This window comes from Amphiura filiformis, chromosome 11, assembly GCF_039555335.1.
Source record: "Amphiura filiformis chromosome 11, Afil_fr2py, whole genome shotgun sequence".
Taxonomy (NCBI): domain Eukaryota; kingdom Metazoa; phylum Echinodermata; class Ophiuroidea; order Amphilepidida; family Amphiuridae; genus Amphiura; species Amphiura filiformis.
Genome location: NC_092638.1, coordinates 24,197,031 through 24,214,646, shown reverse-complemented (window position 1 = coordinate 24,214,646; position 17,616 = coordinate 24,197,031). Strand labels below are relative to the sequence as shown.

The window sequence follows — 17,616 nt, the reverse complement described above, 5'->3', positions numbered from 1 at the left end:
GAGCTATCGGATTTTTTTAGTTTGTTCCAAGTCAACATACACGTGAATTCTAACGTCATGATCAAATCGAACTATTTCGACATAGTTTGGAACCCGTTTATTACATTTGCTGTTTCAATCTATAAGGCCAGTCTGTTAGGTAATAGTCCAGAACAAACTCCACCATACATTATATTACTTTTTAATTTGATCAACATTCATCAATCATATTCATAAATCCTTACCAATTCCAAAATACTAGGCGGTTACCTGTATTTTGCAGTTCTCGGCTGTCATGGTTATTTGCTTTTGAAGATCTCAAAATCAGGATGTGTCCTCTCGGTTGGGATCACTGTCCTCACAGCTGAGCTCAATTGCAGCTTCTTGCAATTTGACCTAACTTCCGCCCTCAATTTGAAATTTGACCTGACCTTTGACCTCAGTACCTAGTGAACAGTGGCGTAGCAAGTGCGGGGGGGGGCAGAGGGCCGGTGCGTCCCCCCGCTCGTCATGACCGTCGATTCATGAAAGGCTGTCGGTAGACGTAAGGCGTTGGTGAAAAAAAGTTGGGTTAACAATAGACTATTTTTTACTCGCGGTGACAGAAAAAAGGGGAGAATTAAATTGAATTATACATAAAACTTTTGTGTTATTATGTTTGTCCTTTTTTATCCTTTTTTGTTGTTGTTTTGTTTTTGTTTTTTGCTCTTAACTTTTTCAATCCATGCATAAAAAAATTAGAGTAAACAAATCACAACTTCCGTCGGCAAAAAATATTTCCGTCGGTACATTTACAAGTTCATGCATGCATGGTCTCATACAGTGCGTTTGTGTTCACTGTTGATCGCACACGATCGGTCTATTAACAATGCGTTATAATTGGCGTCAAAATGGGCAATTTAAAAAATCACGGGAATAAGAGCCCTAATGTTCGCTAATATTGGATGCAAAATGCATTTTAGACTGTGTGGAGAAGTATAGGAAGCAAGATTCTGAAAAAATAATAATGAGCTCCACAGGAGCAATTGGCAATTTTTTGACCAATGACCTCTTAACCGTAGGTCTGACGAAAAGGTCGCCGTGGAAACTTTTGTTTGGTATCCAAGGTCAACACAAAAGACTAAATTTGCCATTTAACGTGTTTGAAATTACCGTCGTTAACCTTTGAAAATATGAACTCGTTCTTCCTCATACCAAGCTGCACCCACCCAACAATTGAATTATAGTATGATTCCTGATTCAGCAACGACTTATAGTTATGAGCAAAGGACGATGGTATAAACAATTGTGCTCCACATGGATCAAAAAAGAATATTTCCTTTAACTTAATGAAACTATGGTCCCAAGTTCTTCGTCTCGTAATAGCAATGAAGAAAGAGAATAGTTTATAGGACATCCTATATTTATTCATCATTAGGTTACTTATGATACACAGCAATATTACTCGAAAAAGAAACTGAGATTCGTTACACTCATATAAGAGAACGACCCTTTTTTATCAAATCGAACGCATAAGTATGCAACAATGGTTATATTTTTAGAATATTTTGTATTCATACTAAAGTATTGCCCCCCCTCCCAAACAAAAAGCTATGAAACTTACAGACGACGTCATTTGAATGCGGCAATGATAAAGCAAAATGTCACGGAACACAACCTGGACGTTAGACGCAATATTTCCTCTCGAGTGCGTGTTTGGCTATTGGCCCCGTTTCAGAAAAAATAAATTTGACCTGACCTTTGACCGCAGATGACCTAGTGAACAGTGGCATAGCAAGTGGGGGGGGCCGGTTCCCCGCTCGTCATGACCGTCGGTTCATGAAAGGCTGTCGGTAGACGTAAGGCGTTGGTGAAAAAAAGTTGGGTTAACAATAGACTATTTTTTACTCACGGTGAACAGAAAAAAGGGAGAATTAAAAAAAAATGATGACAAATTGGGAATTAAATTAAATTATACCTAAATCTTTTGTGTTATTATGTTTGTACCGCCTATTATTCTTTTTTTTGTTGTTTGGTTTTTGTTTTTTGCTCTTCACTTTTTCAATCCATGGAAATTTAGGGTCAACATATCACAACTTCCGTCGGCAAAAAAATATTTCCGTCGGTACATTTATAAGGGCATGGTCTCATACAGTGCGTTTGTGTTCTGTTCACTCTTGATCGAATACGATCGGTCTATTCACTATACGTTAAAATTGGCGGCAAAATGGGCAATTTAAAAAAATCACGGGAATGAGAACGCTAATGTTCGCTAATATTGGATGCAATATGCATTTTAAACTGTATGGAGAGGTATAGGAAGCAAGATTCTGAAAATATAATAATGAGCAATTGGCAATTTTACCTTTTTGACCAATGACCTCTTAACCGTAGGTCTGACGAAAAGGTCACCTTGGAAACTTTCGTTTGATATCCAAGGTCAACACAAAAGACTAGATTTGCCATTTAACGTGTTTGAAATTACCGTCGTTAACCTTTGACCTTAAAATATGAACTCGTTCTTCCTCATACCAAGCTGTACCCACCCACCCACCAATTGAATTATAGTATAATTCCTTTTGTCAAAATGATTCAGCAAATTTGGACCTATCTACGACTTATAGTTATGAGCAAAGGACGATGGTAAACAATTGGGCTCCACAAGGATCAAAACAGAATATTTCCTCCGACTATTATGAAAATGGTCCCAAGTTCTTCGTCTTGTAATAGCAATGAAGAAAGAGAATAGTTTATAGGACATATATATTTATTCATCTAATACATTAGGTTACTTATGATACACAGAAATTACTAGAAAAAGAAACTGAGATTCGTTACACTCATATAATAAAACGACTTTTTTTTATATCAAATCGAGCGTATAAGAATGCAACAATGGTTATATTTTCAGAATATTCGGTATTCATACTAAAGTATTGCCCCCTCTCAAACAAAAAGCTATCAAACTTACAGACGACGTCATTTTAATGCGGCGATAATAAAGCAAAAATGTCACGGAACACAACCTGGACGTTAGACGCAATATTTCCTCTCGAGCCGAAGTGCGTGTTTGGCTATTGGCCCGTTTCAGAAAAAAAGTGCACAAAATATATTTCCCATTGCAATGTATACAATTAAAATATAAGGGGTGGTGCAATAATTATGTGTACTCCCGGGGGGTGAATTCTCAAAATGGTCTGCCAAAATCGCTTGCCCCCCTTTGGCCGTGCCAAAAACATTTGCCCCCCTTTCGACGTGCCAAAAACCTTTGCCCCCCTTTTGACGTGCCAAAAATGTTTGCCCCCCTAAACATGCAAGATTTTGGGGAACCTGAATTTAAAACCTTAAATTGTCTTAACATATAATGCGAGCGCAGCGAGCAGGTAATTTTGCATATTTGAACATGTTCGTAACGTTTTCCTACGCCTTTTTAGGGCGTAATATAGAAACGGTGCCCAAAATATCTGTGCCAAAAATTGCTTGCCCCCCCCTTTCGACCTGCCAAAAATCGCTTGACCCCCCCTTTCGACCTGCCAAAAAATGCTTGCCCCCCCCTTTGGCCTGCCAAAAAATCTTTGCCCCCCCTATAATTCACCCCGGGGTACACATAATTATTGCACCACCCCTAACTGAAACAGTTGATCAGTTCTACCTTTGTGGTGATGCATGAATGAAAGTACATACCACAATATACTTTCAAGTAGGCCTAATTTATGGACTTTATTGTGCTGACCCCCATGAGGGCGACAAACAAATTCTACTGTATTCTATTCTATTCTATTCTATTCTATTCTATTCTATTCTATTCTATTCTATTCTATTCTTGTATAATAATGTTAATATGATCAAATGCCAATGAAGGTCAACATCAAAGGAACCGTTGTACATTTTGAATCAAAAGCGAAGGTGTCCTCTCCCAAGTTTAATAAATAGTCTCTGTTTTATAATCGGAAGTCCTACTTCTGGAATTTTACCAGCTTGTACTCTAGACACAATATTTACCTCCAAAAAGATCACTGATGGTTCCTACTAGATGTGCATCAGTAAGGGATTCCGCCAGATCGCTGCCTTCGTCTATAGTTTCCTTCTGTGACAGAAGCAACGAATCTAATATGTCTCGAATATTGCCTGCAGATACAACAATATTTATTTGGCTTTGAGTGTGATGAGTATAATGCAAGAATATTTTTCTATCGAGTGCATATATCGTATTACATGAAAATACGGCTTTCAATGTTAGTATTATTATTATTTCTTAAATCAGGTTTTCGCTATACGGTGAAAACAAATTTAAGCTTACCTATAGCGTATTGTTAATGTAAGCAAGCGCGGATCCAGGGGGGGGCTTTGGTGGCTGCAGCACCCCGGGGTATGAATCGCAAAAAAAAAAAAGAGAGAAAAGAAAAAGAAAGAAAAAAGTATGCACAAAATCGTGTGAATTGAGTTCAGAAATGCAAAATTTCTCTAGGCAAGGGGACGCTGCCCCCTTAACACTGGATCCCCATATTGGTCACTAACTTTACAGCAGGCGCGGTTTGGGCGGGCCCTCCTCCCACCAAAAAAGAAAATGACAGAAGAGAAGAGAAAGGGGGGAAAGCTAAAAGAAGGAGAAAAAGAGAAGAGAAAAGCAGGAGAGAAAAATTTAAATTGTACGCAATTGAGTAGGTTCATGCCTAAAAAACCGCAGAGCCGAGTCGATCGGAAGTAGGCCCTATAATATGGGCCTGCAATTATTTTAGGCATTGCTTGAAGGCGGGACCTCATACCAAAAGCATTTGAAAATTACTGCGGGCCCGCTGATATGAAGGGCCTATCACATTTTGTCACTAAAGTGAGACGACAATAATATAAGGAAAACTTGTCCACGAAAGGCTTCATGGACGGGCCGTCATTCACAAATTAATTGTCGGGTTTTTCAAACTAACATATTTTACACACTAATAATGCCAAAATGGTCTACCAAATCGCTTCAAGTAGGTCTTCATTTTGCAAAATTTCCAACTTCAGAGGGGGAACATCCCCCCTCGGACCCCCACCCCCCGCGTAGTGCATAAACAAGTGGCCATTTTCGCTTCTGCTTTCAACATTAATTTTGCCAAATTATTGTTTAAAACAATATATAGGCCTATAAGAATAGGGGAAACTTGTCCACGAAAGGCTTCCCCGTCATTTCAGACACCCCCCCTGCGTAGTGCATAAACAAGTGGCCATTTTTGCTTATGCTTTCGACATTAATTTTACCAATTTATGTTTAAAACAATATATAGGCCTATAAGAATACTTGTCCACGAAAGGCTTCATGCCCCGTCATTTCACAAATTTTCGGCTTTTTCAACAAGTTCAAACTAAAATTTTACACACTATATAGTGACAAAATGGTCCTCAAATCGCTTCAATTAGGTCTTCATTTTTCAAAGGCTGAGGGGGGCTCATCCCCCCTCAGGCGCGCCGCAATGCCCGCTTCGCGACCATTTTTTACTTCTTTACGATATTTTTTTTTAAGCACCCCGGGGGGAACCAATCCTGGATCCGCCCTTGAATGTAAGCTTACATTGGGCTATTCCAGAAAATAGATGCACACCCCCTATAGAGGAGTTCGGATTTCCAGATTTTTTGTCCAATCGTAACCGTTGGAAATCCAGACTTTTAAAGTGTCCAGAGGTAAAAATATCCGGCAGAAAAATAGTTCAAAATCAGAAATCCTCAATTTGAGGGCTCATTTTGGACATTTCCGCGATTTTTCCTTCATTTAATTGGATTTCCAAGCTTTTTCAAGTGACATTGGCAACTGGAATTCCAGTCGTTTTCAGAAAACAGGCTTGGAAATTCGGACATTTCATTGATTGAAACTTTACTCCTCTATAGGGGGTGTGCACTTATTTTCTGGAATAGCCCATTTTGACCTTCTTGTTTTCTGCTTTTTCTTCCCCAAAGACAAATTCGGAATATATATACTTATTTGTAATGTGAATGATATTTCCTAACGTTTAATTCATCATCCATAATTGCCACAAATTAAGTTTGTCGTTCTACTCGTTTGTAAAAACATCAGACTTGTAGTACCCGTACCCGTACTCGTACCCGTACTCGAGTCCCAATTTCCGTACCCGTACCCGTACTCGTACCCGTGGCTTCGGACCCGTACCCGTAGCCGTACTCATGCCCTATTTTGACTTCGGACCCGTACCCGGAAAAACGTCAAGTGTTCAAACTTAAAAGCTCTTTTTCTCGAAACAGCGATTTTAATTTCAAGTTAGAGCATTTTACCAAATCAGGGCCGCTTGGGCTAGTGAATCTGAGTCATATGAATAGAGAGGTCCTTACCTTACAGAAATTTTGAATTTTATAAGAGATTTAAAGGAGCTTTAAAATATTAATAAAACATGAATATAATTATCCAGATGTGCATAATTAATGATAATAATTATATGATTAAGGTAATGGATAATCTGTTAAATGTGTATTGTGTATAATATTTGTGTGCATGAGTGTACTTGGAAAATTGACAATTAATTTAATTCCAATTGATGTTTTAAGATAAATAACTTTTCCACATAATGTTGTACATGGATTGATTGGACTGGAATCGGACTGGGGTCTACTTCGAGCCCGAGTATTATTTGGCCGAGCTGAGCTGAGCCTTTTAATGTTAAATTTTGAGTCCGGGTCCAGCAAAAATTGGACTTGAGTCCAGACTCGAAAGCAACATCACTGCTAAATATACTAAAGTATGTTGAAATTAGTATTGCACAGTCTGGGTGTCCATTCCATAGCCGTACCCATGGCCCGTACCCGTGGCTTCGGACCCGTACCCGTACCCGTACTCATGCCCTATTTTGACTTTGGACCCGTACCCGTACTCATGGACTGGGACTCGTACCCGTACCCGTACCCATGACCTGGGACCCGTACCCGTACCCGTACCCATGGCTTGGGACCCGTACCCGTACTCATGACGGGTCCCAATACTACAAGTCTGAAAAACATCAACACATCCATCGGTTCAAGAGAAATATACACGGTAAAGAATTCGCAACAAGACTCGAGAATAACCATCATGATAACATGATATCCTGGGAAATTCAATTGCCAAATTATATGTCATATAAAGCTGTAAATATTTTGAATAAAAAGCATATATCGAGAAGGTCAAAAGGCAAGCTTATACAATATGCATTAATTGGTTATGCTTGGTGGCATGGAGATCTCAACAATATACATTCTTTATAATAAAAAAAGAAAAAGATACCAAAAAATAAATTAGTAGGGTTACAACAAGAATACACACATGCATAAAAGATCATCATTATGAACTTTCGCGACGGGCAAATCTGAAGCCAAAGATTTCCTCGTGTTCATTGGAAAATGTACAGTTAGGCTTCAAGTAAGAAAGAACAGGCTACTAAATAAGGAATCGGAGTGTTGTGAACATACATAAATAACATGACTGTGTTTATATTGTAGACTTAACGGTGGGTAACCTGATTGACAGCCTCATCTTTCAGTTTACCCCCATCAAAATGCAGATTTTGGTATCAGATGAAAGCTCATATTTTTCTTATTAACATATTGAAATTAGGCGTTCCAAATCGGCAAATTTCCGAAGAATTCATCAAAAAACTGTCGTATTCGTCTTAACTGTGGTATACCACGTTTGAGACTAATTTAGAACGTTTTTTGATGATATCTTTGGAAATACACCGAGTTGGAGCTTCTAATTTAAATATGTACACTCATAGAAATGACTTGTTCCCCTTGTTGGCGTAATTCAAAAGGAGTAAGTTTGGACAACTCAAAAATAGTGTAAAAGTTGCCAAAGCAAAGTTCAATTTAGTTATCCGAACTTAAAAAATACTGAAAAAGCTCAAACAGTTCCGTCAACTAATCAACTTTGTTGGCATTACTTAAAAAGTTGATGTAAGTCGTTGCGTCAACTTTTTAAGTAATGCCAACTTCTGAATTCAAAATAAACAAGGTTCAAAGAACCAATTAGTTGAGTTATTGTAACTCAACATGTAAGTTGATGTAACTCGTTCGCCATATTAAGTTACTAGTACTTATTGTTTTGAGTTATTCCAATTTGGTACTTTGTTACTTAATTCACGTAATTGGATCATTTTCTGCACAATTAGCAGTATTCAAATATTTATTTTTTAATCATTGCAAACATTTTGTATACTATAGCACACCTCTAGAAAATTATGCTAACCTAGTTTCATTTTCGGAGTTGTAACAACTCAATAAGGTAAGTGCAAATGAGTGCCACCAACATAATGATATCGAGTCAGCGTTACTCAAAATTGTACGCGTTGGCATTACTCGGAAAGTTGACACACCGACTTACATCAACTTACTGAGTAATGCCAACGAACAATTTCTATGAGTGTACTGAAAAAATAGGGTCTTCCATTGAGATCAATTACATGATCATGATGATTATCATTAATAAATACACAGTAGGCATGGTAGGCTACCAATATCACGCCATATATATTTCCCGATATATTTCAATAATTCCATAATGGATTAGTCACATTTACAAAAAATATTTACATGTTCTTTTTGAATAAGTGCTTGAAAGGGATGACATTTTATGTTATACGTAAGTTTTAAAGAATTTGATTGTCCAGATATATCAGGTCATCTTTCTTTAAAGAATGCCTTTGACAGAGTGAACTGGATAGACAGAGGATATACGAATATTTGTATTTTAAACATCAAAAACCTACCTGGATCAAATGATTCATCATACAAAAAGCTTACAAATTCTCCAACAATTTGCCTCAGCTTCCGGACACTAGGGGTCGGAAGATACCTCAAGACAGGGAGAAAATCTGCCAGCATGCCCACTCCAAGAGCCTCAAATGTCTCCCGGCTCATACGAACGAACCACGTAATCAGTGGGATCATCCAATTCGTACCTAGGAAATATGAATTGCTGCAGTGTTTAGGTTGATCGAGAGCAGAACCCAGGGAGTAAAACTGTAATGTACTCTTTACTATCTTTGAGGGTTTTACATACATAGTTTATGACTTTATGCATACGAATTAACATCATGACCAGTCCTGTATTCGCTATGAATAAATAGCAATATATAAATTCTTGATAGAGAGAAATGGAGGTTGCCATTTTGACTGGGCGCCAGTATGTCTGGAGAGTTGACCTCTAGCACAGTGGGTGGTCTTCCTGTACTTATGGTAAGGCAGTTGACTTCAGCAACTAGTCGCTCAAAATTTGGTGTGTTTTACCAAATAAAAAACATCATAAAATGAATGGCGCTCGGTAAATTTTAAAACGCTTTCGGTAACTTTTCTCTAAAATCAATTTCTCATAACGTAAGTTACAGGATCCCCCAATCTTCAGATTTTTGACACATATCATTTTTGTGCAAATTCGTGAATACCGACATCTTGTTTTCCTATTCATTTGTATGGAGTGAATGCTTATCTAGATACTCTTTGGTGATACGATGTTGTGTAGATTTCACATCACCAAATAATGTCTCTAAACGCTTTCCGTCCCGATGCAGTGTTTTTGCATTTCGGTAAAAGTTGACCAACATTAAATCAATATCAAAACTCAAAAATAAATTGGCAGATTTTGTGCAAAATTTGTGCCAGGTATTAAATGTAGGCTTGAATCCAAGCATCTGCCAAGATTTAAAAAGACTCAGTACTTTTATTCAGATTTTAAATGCATTTCTCAAGACGCCAGTTTCTAGGTAATATTACATGTGGCGCTATTCTGAAAATTAGGTGAAGAAACTTGATAATCTTCGCGGTCCAGTAGTTCGAAAATTCAATGGTCAACTATATATATCTTTTTATTTGTTTACTTGCTTATTTGTTTATCTTTCAGGAAAATATTACTTCGAAAAATTGAGTCACTTCGTAAGGTAGGTAGAGCCATTTGAATAGAGCCTATTTTGTACACAAAGTATAGGGAAATTTATTGGTATTGTGATACCTGTAATGGCTGCGCCCATGTACCCCATGGTGATATATAAATAGCTATTTATAAATAGTGAATACAGGACTGTTGACTGGCCTAAGGAATATAATATGGACGTTTTGATAATTTTTAGCAAGTTTGTACAGTGTCTTACCACGACTACAGGACGAACGACTGAACGAAATCAGATCCTCCTAGTCTCGGTTATCATTCGGCAACATTTCAACATGTTCCTTAATGAAAATTGACTTGTACGGGAATTGGAGAGAGAGGACAATGGACCATTTCAAATCAAGATCGTAAAGTTAGCGATATTTATTCAGTAAGCTAGGGGGATCAAAATAGCGGACAAGAAAATCATGAATAATTGTACCCTTTTGATTGAAAATATAGCTTATTTAGCCAATGTCACTATGGGGTCATCAGGTAAAATATTTTCCTAACATACTGAACTAACATGTCCGTTGTATAGCACTTCAAATCCAAGTGCAAATGTTCGTTATTTTTCAGTACAAATAATTTTGCCAAAACCTACCTCACGGATGTAAAAATCAATCTCAATTTTGTACACAAGACAATGATTGTGTCTTTGGTGTAGATTTGTGTTCGGATTAAATAATTGCCTTTGTGTTAGCGTTGACGACCCACAATAAACTGGGTCATCCATAAACAAACGGCAGCTGTCTTCAGAAAACTTCGACAAGGATGCCCAGTACAACCTAAACAAAGCGCGCATTATTGTCAAACGTGGACACTGCGAAAGCCAACGTTCTTACTGAAAAATGTCTCCAAATTATACACAAAACGTTCGTGTGTTTAGGGAAGACATTTTCGCTTACAAAAGCTGTATCTGATGCATGGTCTAACGTCTTTTAGTGCACCAAAATGTAAAATAATTTAAAAATCTGACTGCCAATCTTTTCACCGATTTGTGCAGGTGCGCGCGTAATCACAATATATTATCCCTAGGTTTTATCATTACACTTACTTGTGTGCAAAACAAAGCCTACCAAGCATGGTGTAGATACCAAGGCATATCACTTCTTTAGGGTCAACGGGCTTCCCATGCTGCTCATCTATTCGTTTTCCTATGAGTTCTGTGACTTCGTGAACGATACTTTCCAACTTTTTTCCAATCGCGAAATTTCTGGAAAAATGTTAAAGCAATATTGTAAAGTTTCCATGCAACGAAATGTTTTTAGTTTTCAATATCAGATATACGTGGGTCATTCAAAAAGTTCTACCTCCATCGTCACATCTTTGTTATCTTATGTGCCAGGAAGTTACTCATGAATATAATCTTAAATCTTGGCTATAAAATAAAAGTTATTTGATTAAAAATGTAATTTTTGGTTGTTTAGATATGTTGGTTAAAGCGAATACAAATTTGGTACGTCGGAAATGGTCTGAAAAGAAAGGTCAATTTTGATTTAAAATGTTGCCCACATCTATGTGGAAATCATTTAGTTCTGAAAATGATTAAATTGCTTTATATTTATTCAGTTAATCTAATGCTTGCAGATAGTTCAGTTTTACACAACAAAACCGATGTTCAGAATATCCTTCATATTGATCCTTTTCCATAGGTTGTTGACTTCGACCGGGTGAGCTCTTGTTTGTTCAAGTCGTATTAATTGGGTCATAAGATAAAATCAAATAAGTCGAATGCACATAATTTGTATTTTGTAAGTATATACAATGTTATTAACAAATATTTCATCTTATTTCCACGTCAAAATGCATACATTGCTTAAAATAAGGACGAATTACGAATTACCCTTAAACGCGGTCTAGTTAAAATCTGGCAAATTTCACAAACATTTGGGTGTCTGTTAAACCCTTTGATGTTTTCTCAATCAAATCTCAATATGCAAGAGGTGTCAGGCTAATATAAAATTACTATAGTTCATTAAAGTACATTGCAATCGTGTGTAAAATGTTGTTAATTTAATTCAGGAAAATTAATAATGAATTTTTACATAATTATAAAGGGCACCAAAACTAGAAAGGGCACCAAAACTAGAAAGGGCACCAAAACTAGAAAGTATTTTATCCGTCTAGAAGTTATCATCACCTTACCATGCTTACCTTATTGCGGAATGGCTCAATTTTCTGTGGAGTTTCCATGTGGCACTGTAGTCGGATGTTACAATGTTCTTGCGATATTCGCTGAATATGGCAACTGCATAAATTGTATTAAAAATGGATGTTATGATTATTTTGATATTTAAGATTAAGACAAGTCGGAGTCTTCGGGTCAAATTTTTCCAGTTTTGTTTATTTTACTTAAATAATACAGTTTATTTTTGCAGAGTAATACGTGCATTGCTCTTATAGGAAATGAGAAAGGAGGCCACTGGTGACATTTATATTTCCATGTGTATTGCAGTTATGGAGTTAAGACAAATAATAGGTAAAAACCAAAATATTCTTCTTCCCCCTTTCAGTGAAAATCATGCATACGGGGGAAAACACAAACACCGTTAGCTCAGGAACTATTCCAACTTGCCTTTAACAAGCAAAAACGTACTCCCACGCTCATACTTGCACACTGCGAACTTGCAAACTTTTTGTATACCAAAATCCCTATACTGTTAAGAAATATTTATATATGTACCAAAACAGTATCAATTTAAGACTATTTTAGCCCCTATTTTTATTTTTACCCACCCTACGAACATACATACATGAATAAAAGTCAGGTCTTCCTGCAAACTCATCTGGTTTTCTGAGCAGTGCATCTCTGACTACATCTATTTGATTGAGAACTATCATCCATCGCTGTCCCATTTTCACGGCAATTACATTGCCATACTTCTTTGTCATTTCCTTAAATTTCACATGAGGTGTATCTACGAAATCTGAAAGAAATTATATCGTTTGTTTTACTAAAATCTACACTAAAATGTTTATTTTACAGTATAACAAAGGACATCGAAGATTGGATAGTGAATCGTAATATTCAACTAAAAATTAAACACTATTGATCGGGACTTTTCAGAAATAATTATTGTCACCACGAACATTGTCACCACGAACATTATAAACATCGACAACGTGCTGTTACTTTCTCAATATTTTCATATTTAAAATTGGGTGAATGAAGAGTGGGGTGTGTGGGGGGGGGGCGTGTGTGGAGGTGTATAAGTGTATGGGCTTTTCGGGTGTGGGAGGTGTCGCCGCTGTTTGATCCATGTTGAATTGATAACATTGATTACCAATTGAGAATATATTCTGGAATAGCCCATTAATTAACCTTTTGTCTTCCAGTTGTGACATTCTCACCCAATATCTTCTTTCATCTAGTATGTGTTTCCCAAGTTTTTAATCTTACATAAAGTGATCTTTTTCATTATTTTAGAATACGGTATGCTTATGTCAACGATAAACTTACCAAACATATTTCCAACAACAGGCAGTCCCGAAGGTCCGGGTGGCATCCCGCTTGGTCTTCGAATACTCCAATAAATAAGTGATGCGAAAATGGTAAGCAATACCACGGTAATGGAGTAAATCCCACTTCCATATGTAGAGATGGTTTCCACAAAATTTAGCAACATGGTGACGGGGATCAGTCTAAAGGTGAAAATGTGCAGTATTTAGTACAGTTTTCCTCCATAGTGATACCATGGAGGTATATAAATAAATGGAGAATGATCGCCAGAATTCTAATCTCTTAAGAGCTCTTAAGTGGAGATTATCCCGTTACCTCTATTCAATGAGTCACCAAACTTGAATTGACCAGCCACTTCAGCCAAGCTATTGATCTCCACGATGGTTATGAGCCTCTACCATGGTTCATTGATTGTCACTCCCAAAATTTCCTCATAGGAATTGACCCTACATTGACCCGTACCGGAAGCCTTGTAAAAGAGACTGTATAATGACGTCAGCTAGTCAATCAGCTAGTTCAAAGTCACCAGTTTTGATAGCTTATAGTTTCAATGTATGATCGTGCGAAAACCCGAAGAAATTCGGATGTTGTTCTCAAGTTATGAAACTGTTTTCTACACTAGTTGTGCCGTAACTTGACAAATATACTTAGTTTTCATGTTCATATATTAAGCTTTTAAGGGGGTCTAAGGGAGTTCAAATATAGTGCAAATGAAAGCAAAACGTTTTTACCTTCCGATTGTGAAAAAAGTATGTTGGGCCAATTTGGGCCATTTGAGTTACGAGCGAGCAAAATTTACCGGAAGTACTTCGGAATTCAAGCAAAAGTGATGATCAGACAATCTTTTCTAGAGAGAAATTGATATACGGAATGTATAGGCCCTACACTTTGTTTAAACAGTTTCTCATAGTTTAGTGTATGATAACCGTGATTTTGGTTGAAGCTTCGGGTCAAATTGATTGAGTGCCATGACGGATATGTCATATTCTGTATTGTCATGAAATCGTATAGGCCGCCTAAATCATCATCATTAAACTTCTCATTGTATAATAAATAATTATCAGTATTTAGGCCTAAATGATTATTAATATTATTAGGAGGCTATCAGTTTCTTTGGAGGGAGGGGTTCCAAATATACGGTGGGGGGTCATAACTTTTTGGGGAAAAAATGTCATAATTCAATTTTTCATGACCAAAATGTAGGGAGTCACAAGATGACAACAGATAAGGTGTTTCTTTTTTCAAAAAGACTGATTTCTTGATCCAATTTAAGCACTCAATTTTTGGCGAAAATGAGATTTTGATATCAAAATTTTATGAAACATGAGCACTTTCCAATAAGTATAAACTTCATTTTACCCCATTGAAATCAATGGCCAGTGAAACAGACTTCACAATGTAATCAGCTTAGCATAATCAATATAAACCTGAAATTGCCTATTCAACAATAATTGGTCATAACCAACGTAGTACAAAAGAGGCTTGGCTGGATCATTCTCCATTTATTTATATACCTCCATGGTGATACTATTCTCCGTCGTAGTAAATTAAGTTATACCTTTGGTGGCCACGCGTTTTGAACTCGCCACCCAAAAATGGTGGTTTTGTTGCGCTTTTCCAAATCGAGACTCGTTCAAATTGTTATATCTCTGCTTAAACAAAAGGTATTGTAGTGTGTTTGGTGTCAGTTTGTTTATCAGCTAAGATAGTGGAGTTACTGTTGTTTGAGTTCAGCATGGCGGAGGTGGTTGTTGAGGCGGTGGCGATTGAGGCGGTGGCGGAAAAGTCTATGGGAAATAAAGATTTTGTGTGTGACCTTTTAATCAACTGATCATATCTTTGCATCCATATGGGCTACAGACATGGTTAAGAGCTCTTTATAAAGATTATTAATTCTGCTAATTGTTTTTAATCATTTTGAACTCTTTATGATTGGTTTAGTCTATAAAATACAAACTTTTACGTGCAAAACTACCCGTTTTCATATTAAACACTGTAGTAAGCAATGCGGATGTCTTTTAAAAGTTGCTATAAATTTTTAATTACTTACCCTATCATAGTCAAAGTAAACATTTCCTGAGAGGACATTTAATGAGGAATCTAAATATGTACTTACTTTTTCTGTATGTATTAGGGGTAAAATGTTTCAGTTCAAAATATGTTGAATTGTAAAAAAAAATTGAACATATTATGGGACACCCTGTATTCCGAGATTACCAAACAGCTGTGATTTTTTCCTTCCAACGTCAGTAGGCTTCCCCTAACCTCTAACCAAATCAATTTTGTTTACTTTCAGTTTATATCTGCAAGTTAGTAATAAGCAATGCATTAAGTGACCCATTTTTTATTTGGAATGTTTTATTCCACCCTGTATAACTTCAAGGTCACCCTGTACAATGAGTTGAAATGTGTTGAATTTAAATTGCTTTTGCCTTCAGCTTTCAAATAATGTATACTTTTGCTAGTTTAGGGTTGATAGTTATGGAGATATTCTCATTTAAAACTTGATTGGTGTAAAAACTCATAATATTTGTGATGCAACGCTAAGGGTGGCGAGTTCAAAACACACGGCCATGTACTGAATCACGCGTACTTTGCCACCTTAAAGCGGACGAATTTAAGCGGACACTGAAGATCATTCTTGTGATATGTTGGCTCTGTAAAGAGCCGTTCATGTGCATTGAAAATTCAGGTAGTTGTGTCACTTCTGCCATTCAAATTCAAAATTCCTAAAACGGATGGATCACATTATGTAAGTTTTTCCGTGTAAACAATTCGACTGTTTGATATAATTTTATCAAGATATGGCACATTATGTATCTAAAAGTACATACCATTAGATTTATACAATTTTCTTCGAGGACTGTTAAATTTAAAAAATATCAATTTTTAATTATTTGCCATAAAATGTTTAATATATCGCGAATTAAAAAAAAATCTAAACTATTTGATATCAGAAGAAAATTCGCCGATAGCGCGATGTTATTTACTCATGCTGCCCTTTCACAGTACAGAAAAATCATTTTAAAGTTATGTCAAATTGTGCTAAATTTCTATCATTTTTCGAGGATAATGTCTGAAAGTTTATAATGGGACTGATGATCAATATTTTCCAATTATGCCAACATTACATGACAGCTATGTTTTGGAGCTGATTTTGTTCTGCCCTAAAACAGAGAAACTGATGCCACATATTCTATTTATTATCGTAGAAATGCTATATCTGTCAGTAGTCCATTTCAGTGGGTCTATGCTTGCAATGTTCTTCTAGTTTTAAATGTTCACATCTGCTAGCATTTGCAATGGTATAGTTGCTTTCACTAACTCTAAATGTATAATGTGGATATAGTTTTTTGATTTAAAAAGTGATATTTTAAAAGAAGAGTAAAATCCACAATAAGTATCTACATTCCAACATTTTGATACGCACAGGTATGAACGTAAAACATCATACCAATTGTTTAAATTTGTGGCAGACCTGTTATAACGATACATTCTAACTTTCAAATTCTTTTTCAAAGTTGCAATTTTTACTTAATATAACAAATAAATAATTATTGTATTAGAAACCTGGGAGCGGAATCGTCACGTATAGTTCCAAAGAATAAGATTTAGCTATATGGTTTCATTTTCCATAACATGATAACATTGTATAATCCTAAAAAATCAGTGCAGTATGGGAATTAGGACTGGGTATTCTTAATAAATTCTTAATTATAGAAAATCAAAGGAACTTAAACTTACCTATTACGTTACCAATTTTACACCGGAATTTATTTTGCACCTGTAAGTAACAGCGCTGGGCTTCGTATATACAGTTTATCAGGGTATTCTCGCTATGTGTAGTGATATAAACATTCATGTATTATGGGTAGTACACATCATGCCTCGTTTATAAAAAGCTATATTTGTTCGATCAAGTTCATAGGTCATGGTCTAGCGTCATTGCATTAAAGGCAATAAAGGGACATTCAGCATGTTCAGGGTCAGAGATAGTTTAGTGTTGACATTTTACACAAAAATATTGTTGGAAGCCATTATTGCCGGATATGATTGTAACATTTCCGTATATATGAAATAAAGTTTTCCAGATATGTCCCCGTTTAATTTTGGCACTAAAATTTAAGACAATGCAAAGGAAATTACTATATTTATACCAGCGCATGTCACCAATCCAAGCCACTCTGTCGAACGTGACAGATGTTGGTCCTTTTAATCACCGCCATGACGTACAGTGTTCTGTTATTCAGTCTTTTTTTCAAAATATCGGAATTTTCACCTATTAAAAGTCTTGATTCTTGCAAAGTATGTT

At 36.4% G+C, this 17,616-nt stretch overlaps 2 protein-coding genes across 2 annotated transcripts in view; both read right to left on the bottom strand.

Moving 5' to 3' along the window:
- LOC140163570 (cytochrome P450 2K6-like) overlaps positions 1 to 17,190 on the bottom strand; it is a 59,185-nt gene extending 41,995 nt beyond the window's left edge. The window contains exons 1-2 of the mRNA XM_072186883.1: positions 17,049 to 17,190; positions 3,961 to 4,086 (exon numbers count right to left, since the gene is read on the bottom strand). Of these exons, the coding sequence (XP_072042984.1) occupies positions 3,961 to 4,086; positions 17,049 to 17,166 (244 nt within the window). The 5' untranslated portion in view covers positions 17,167 to 17,190. The remainder of the gene's footprint in view (positions 1 to 3,960; positions 4,087 to 17,048) is intronic.
- Positions 8,791 to 13,437, bottom strand: LOC140164603 (cytochrome P450 1A1-like). The gene is made up of 5 exons (XM_072187926.1): positions 13,305 to 13,437; positions 12,598 to 12,771; positions 11,999 to 12,092; positions 10,899 to 11,057; positions 8,791 to 8,879 (listed from the first exon to the last, which is right to left on the bottom strand). Exons 1-5 carry the CDS (start codon positions 13,348 to 13,350, stop codon positions 8,819 to 8,821), a joined length of 534 nt encoding a protein of 177 aa, XP_072044027.1. The 5' UTR covers positions 13,351 to 13,437; the 3' UTR covers positions 8,791 to 8,818.
- Positions 17,191 to 17,616: the final 426 nt, after the last annotated feature.

Bases quoted from the DNA above. Each gene is read 5' to 3' on its own strand.
- LOC140164603 (XM_072187926.1), bottom strand. From the start codon at position 13,350: ATGCCACCCGGACCTTCGGGACTGCCTGTTGTTGGAAATATGTTTG. The intron at 12,093-12,597 runs GTATGTATGTTC...CAATTTATGCAG, and splicing joins AAGACCTGACTTTTATTCAT to TTGCCATATTCAGCGAATAT. The intron at 8,880-10,898 runs GTAAGTGTAATG...CATATTTCCTAG, and splicing joins AGGCTTTGTTTTGCACACAA to GTACGAATTGGATGATCCCA.